At 47.5% G+C, this 6,042-nt stretch overlaps 1 protein-coding gene across 11 annotated transcripts in view; it reads left to right on the top strand.

The window, feature by feature from the left end:
* The window catches only part of ttll5 (tubulin tyrosine ligase-like family, member 5), a 432,290-nt gene that overhangs the window by 77,357 nt on the left and 348,891 nt on the right, over window positions 1-6,042 (top strand). For all 11 annotated transcript variants that reach the window (XR_010975642.1, XM_068038454.1, XM_068038450.1 and 8 more), the window contains one exon: window positions 5,695-5,796. Coding sequence is in view for 10 of the 11 variants with exons in the window: in XM_068038454.1 (XP_067894555.1) it covers window positions 5,695-5,796 (102 nt within the window). In the remaining variant the exon portion in view is untranslated. The remainder of the gene's footprint in view (window positions 1-5,694; window positions 5,797-6,042) is intronic.

The raw sequence follows: 6,042 nt of genomic DNA, 5'->3' as shown, positions 1-6,042 counted from the left end.
AAATAGGAGTAGAAATAGGCCATATAACGCCATGAGCCTGCTGTGCCATTCAGTCAGGTCATGGCTGATCTACCTCAACCTCGACCTTCCCATCCTATCCCAATATCCCTTAATTCTCTTATAAATGAAAGTCTGATATTCTCACTGTCTATGAATAACATCAGACTGTTTAGTGTGTCTGATCATTATTTCTTCCCTGTCTGTATTTAATGGCTTCTGGTTGACTTCTGTTCAAGTTTAAGTCACACCTTTTAGGGAGTGAGATTTTTAATTAGGGAGGCTTTGTAAAAACGGAAGCATTTTTGCACCACTGTAGGGGGGTACCGTGATGGTGCTAAGTTTGGACAGGGCTGCGGGAACTACACTAGTGCTGTCTGCCAGTTCAGGAACAAAAAACAAAGGCTCACAAATAGTAAAGATATTTCATTGCTCATTCACCACTGGGTGGCAACTCAGTTGAGGCTCATGGGTGCTGTCTGAATTAGAACATTACAGCGCAGTACAGGCCCTTCGGCCCTCGATGTTGCGCCGACCTGTGAAACCATCTGACCTACACTATTCCATTTTCATCCATATGTCTATCCAATGACCACTTAAATGCCCTTAAAGTTGGCGAGTCTACTACTGTTGCAGGCAGGGCGTTCCACGCCCCTACTACTCTTTGAGTAAAGAAACTACCTCTGACATCTGTCCTATATCTATCACCCCTCAACTTAAAGCTATGTCCCCTCGTGTTTGCCATCACCATCCGAGGAAAAAGACTCTCACTATCCACCCTATCTAACCCTCTGATTATCTTATATGTCTCTATTAAGTCACCTCTTCTCCTCCTTCTCTCCAACGAAAACAATCTCAAGTCCCTCAGCCTTTCCTCGTAAGACCTTCCCTCCATACCAGGCAACATCCTAGTAAATCTCCTCTGCACCCTTTCCATAGCTTCCACATCCTTCCTATAATGCGGTGACCAGAACTGCACGCAATACTCCAGGTGCGCCTCACCAGAGTTTTGTACAGCTGCAGCATGACCTCGTGGCTCCGAAACACGATCCCCCTACTAATAAAAGCTAACACACCATATGCCTTCTTAACAGCCCTATTAACCTGGGTAGCAACCTTGAGGGATTTATGCACCTGGACACCAAGATCTCCCTGTTCATCTACACTACCAAGAATCTTCCCATTAGCCCAGTACTCTGCATTCCTGTTACTCCTTCCAAAGTGAATCACCTCACACTTTTCCGCATTAAACTCCATTTGCCATCTCTCAGCCCAGCTCTGCAGCCTATCTATGTCCCTCTGTACCCTACAACATCCTTCGGCACTATCCACAACTCCACCGACCTTCGTGTCATCCGCAAATTTACTAACCCACCCTTCTACACCCTCTTCCAGGTCATTTATAAAAATGACAAACAGCAGTGGCCCCAAAACAGATCCTTGCAGTACACCACTAGTAACTAAACTCCAGGATGAACATTTGCCATCAACCACCACCCTCTGTCTTCTTTCAGCTAGCCAATTTCTGATCAAAAGCTCTAAATCACCTTCAACTCCATACTTCTGTATTTTCTGCAATAGCCTACCGTGGGGAACCTTATCAAACGCCTTACTGAAATCCATATACACCACATCCACTGCTTTACCCTCATCCACCTGTTTGGTCACCTTCTCGAAAAACTCAATAAGGTTTGTGAGGCACGACCTACCCGTCACAAAACCGTGCTGACTATCGCTAATGAACTTATTCTTTTCAAGATGATTATAAATCCTGTCTCTTATAACCTTTTCCAACATTTTACCCACAACCGAAGTAAGGCTCACAGGTCTATAATTACCAGGGCTGTCTCTACTCCCCTTCTTGAACAAGGGGACAACATTTGCTATCCTCCAGTCTTCCGGCACTATTCCTGTCGACAATGACGACATAAAGATCAAGGACAAAGGCTCTGCAATCTCCTCCCTGGCTTCCGAGAGAATCCTAGGATAAATCCCATCTGGCCCAGGGGACTTATCTATTTTCACACTTTCCAAAATTGCTAACACCTCCTCCTTGTGAACCTCAATCCCATCTAGCCTAGTATTTCCAGTCGATATTTGGAAAGTTAAAGTCCCCCATAACAACTACCCTGTTACTCTCGCCCCTGTTGAGAATCATCTTCGCTATCCTTTCCTCTACATCTCTGGAACTATTTGGAGGTCTATAAAAGACTCCCAACAGGGTGACCTCACCTCTCCTGTTTCTAACCTCGTCCCATACTACCTCAGTAAACGAGTCCTCAAACGTCCTTTCTGTCGCTGTAATACTCTCCTTGATCAACAATGCCACACCCCCCCCTCTTTTACCATCTTCTGTGTTCTTACTGAAACATCTAAATCCTGGAACCTGCAACATCCATTCCTGCCCCTGCTCTACCCATGTCTCTGAAATGGCCACTACATCGAGATCCCAGGTACCAACCCATGCTGCAAGCTCACCCACCTTATTCCAGATGCTCCTGGCATTGAAGTAGACACACTTTAAACCAGGTTCTTGCTTGCCAGTGCCCTCTTGTGTCCTTGTAACCTTATCCCTGACCTCACTACTCTCAACATCCTGTACACTGGCTCTACATTTTAGGTTCCCATTCCCCTGCTGAATTAGTTTAAACCCCCACGAAGAGCACTAGCAAATCTCCCCCCCAGGATATTGGTACCCCTCTGGTTCAGGTGAAGACCATCCTGTTTGTAGAGGTCCCACCTACCCCAGAAAGAGCCCCAATTATCCAGGAAACCAAAACCCTCCCTCCTGCACCGTCCCTGCAGCCACGTGTTCAACTCCTCTCTCTCCCTATTCCTCGCTTCGCTATCACGTGGCACGGGCAACAACCCAGAGATAACAACTCTGTTTGTTCTCACTCTAAGCTTCCATCCAACAGAAATATCTGTTCTATTCACCCGAAGTAAAGCAGTGTGCTGGGCACTGGGCAGATTCAGATGCAGTGTCCTGGAATGCCAGGGCAGTGTGCTGGGCACTGAGGCAGATTCAGATGCATTGTCCTGGAATGCCAGGGCAGTGTGCTGGGCACTGGGCAGATTCAGATGCAGTCCTGGAATGCCAGGGCAGTGTGCTGGGCACTGAGGCAGATTCAGATGCATTGTCCTGGAATGCCAGGGCAGTGTGCTGGGGCACTGAGGCAGATTCAGATGCATTGTCCTGGAATGCCAGGGCAGGGTGCTGGGCACTGAGGCAGATTCAGATGCAGTGTCCTGGAATGCCAGGGCAGTGTGCTGGGGCACTGGGCAGATTCAGATGCAGTGGCCTGGAATGCCAGGGCAGTGTGCTGGGGCACTGGGCAGATTCAGATGCAGTGTCCTGGAATGCCAGGGCAGTGTGCTGGGCACTGAGGCAGATTCAGATGCAGTGTCCTGGAATGCCAGGGCAGTGTGCTGGGTACTGAGGCAGATTCAGATGCAGTGTCCTGGAATGCCAGGGCAGTGTGCTGGGCACTGAGGCAGATTCAGATGCAGTGTCCTGGAATGTCAGGGCAGTGTGCTGGGCACTGAGGCAGATTCAGATGCAGTGTCCTGGAATGCCAGGGCAGTGTGCTGGGCACTGAGGCAGATTCAGATGCAGTGTCCTGGAATGTCAGGGCAGTGTGCTGGGCACTGAGGCAGATTCAGATGCAGTGTCCTGGAATGTCAGGGCAGTGTGCTGGGCACTGAGGCAGATTCAGATGCAGTGTCCTGGAATGCCAGGGCAGTGTGCTGGGGCACTGGGCAGATTCAGATGCAGTGTCCTGGAATGCCAGGGCAGTGTGCTGGGCACTGGGCAGATTCAGATACAGTGCGCAGGCACTCACTACTTTAACATATAAGGTAAGCTCCTGATCTCATCTTGGCTAGTCAGTGGCTTTGCTGATTTCTCCTGTTAGTTGGCAAAGATTTTGTATCGTCATTCAGTTCTCTTCTCCATCCATTCTGTGTACACCCTGAATTTCCGTTCTGTTATTCTGTATCCGCTTTGTGTATACCCTGAATTTCCGTTCTGTTATTCTGTATCCGCTTTGTGTATACCCTGAATTTCCGTTCTGTTATTCTGTATCCACTTTGTGTATACCCTGGGTTTCTGTGGGGAATAATTTGGTTGTATAACTCTGCTTCAGACCATGGCAGTACCCTGGGGGCAGACTGTGCTGTGGGCTGCCAGGGAGCTGTCTGTCTTTGAGAAGTCAACAAGTCTGTGTAGTGTCGCTTGAAGTTTTCTCCCCTGCTCTCCATTTCCCCTGTCTGTTCTGTGTGCACCTTGGGTTTTCTATGCTTTAATAACATAAGAAATAGGAAGTGGAGTAGGCCATTTGGCCCCTTGATCCTGCTCTGTTATTCATAAGATCCTGGCTTATCATCTACCTCAATTCCACATTGATGAACTATCTGCATATCCCTTGATTACCTTAGTGCCCAAAATTCTATGGCTGGCAGCCTCGCATATACTCAAAGACTGAGCATCCACAGCTCTCTGGGGTAGAGAATTACAGAGATTCATAACCCTCTGAGTCAAGACATTTTTTCTCATCTCAGTCTTAAATGGCTGACTCTTATCCTGAGACTTATCCTGAGAGTCTCCATTCTACAAATGGTCTCAGACTAAGGGACACAGATTGAAAGTTTTGGGCGAAAGATGCAGGGGGAATATGAGGAAGCATTTTTTACCCAGCTGGTGGTAATGACCTGGAACGTGCTGCCCACAAGGGTGGTGGAAGCGGAGACAATCAATGACTTCAAGAGGAGGTTGCATGGTCACCTGAGAGAAATAGACTTGCAGGGCTACGGGGATCGAGCTGGGGAGTGGGACTGATTGCATTGCTTCCTGGACCCGATGGACTGAATGGCCTCCTTCTGTGCTGTAACTGACACTATGACTCCAGCCAGGGGAAAATTTTTGTCAGCATCTACCCTGTCAAGCCCCTTAAGAATTTTATACATTTCAATGAGATCACTCCTCAATTTTCTAAACTCCAGAGCATATGGGCCCATTCTACTCAATCCATGATTAGTTTCTGATTTGGGTTAAATAGGATGACTTCAATCTTGCCATTATTGACCTCCAAGAAGTTTTGGCATATCCACACCTTGATGTTGGACAGGTAGCACAGCAGGTTTTTGAATAAAGGGTTGCTGGTAGAGAGGTAAAGTTTGATATCATCAGTGTGCATATGGAAGCTGATCCCATGCTTACAGATAATACCATTAGGGTTTAAGATCTAGTGTCTTTCTCTTTGATAACTTATACTGTTCCTGTTCTGAAGAACTGGAAAATAATAATCCTAGTAAGCAGATAGCTGGGTGCGGTGCCCAGTTTGGTACTGAGCCGCATAGGCCAGAAAGCTACCCTGTGCCGAGTTAGCTGGTTGCAGTCAGTGTAGCAGATCAAGTCTGACAATTGGCCTTGTATGAAGCCACCATTAGGTTTCATTCTGTAATCGACTGCTAGGTATTCTGGGAAGGAGGATTGAAACTGGAAACATTTATGACTGGGCTGTAGTCTTATCCTGAATTTCCCACAGCGGCTGGATGGAGTCGTTGAGAATGCTTCCCCTTTCCCGCTTCACGCTCTTGTCCTCTCTGAGCCAGGAACCAAGTAGAGTGGAGTTGTATACGTTTCCTACTGATCCTAGCCTGGGAATATGACGTCAAACGCTGCTTTCGTTTTAAAAGGTTTGCTACCGTGAAGTACGATCGTGGAACCAGGAACATCAAGAACCAGTTCATGCATCTGACCAACTACAGCATCAACAAGAAAAGCTGCGACTACGTCAGGTAATATCTGACTCTGTACCTGAAAATATTTGATGGGGACAGTGTAGAGGGAGCTTTACTCTGTATCTATCCTGTGCTGTACCTGATCTGGGAGTGTTTGATGGGGACAGTGTAGAGGGAGATTTACTCTGTATCTATCCCGTGCTGTACCTGATCTGGGAGTGTTTGATGGGGACAGTGTAGAGGGAGCTTTACTCTGAATCTAACCCTGTGCTGTACCTGTCCTGGGAGTGTTTGATGGGGACA

The sequence above is a fragment of the Heterodontus francisci genome, chromosome 9 (assembly GCF_036365525.1).
Source record: "Heterodontus francisci isolate sHetFra1 chromosome 9, sHetFra1.hap1, whole genome shotgun sequence".
Classification (NCBI taxonomy): Eukaryota; Metazoa; Chordata; class Chondrichthyes; order Heterodontiformes; family Heterodontidae; genus Heterodontus; species Heterodontus francisci.
Note: the sequence above shows the minus strand (reverse complement) of the source record. Positions and strands in the feature narration are given on the sequence as shown.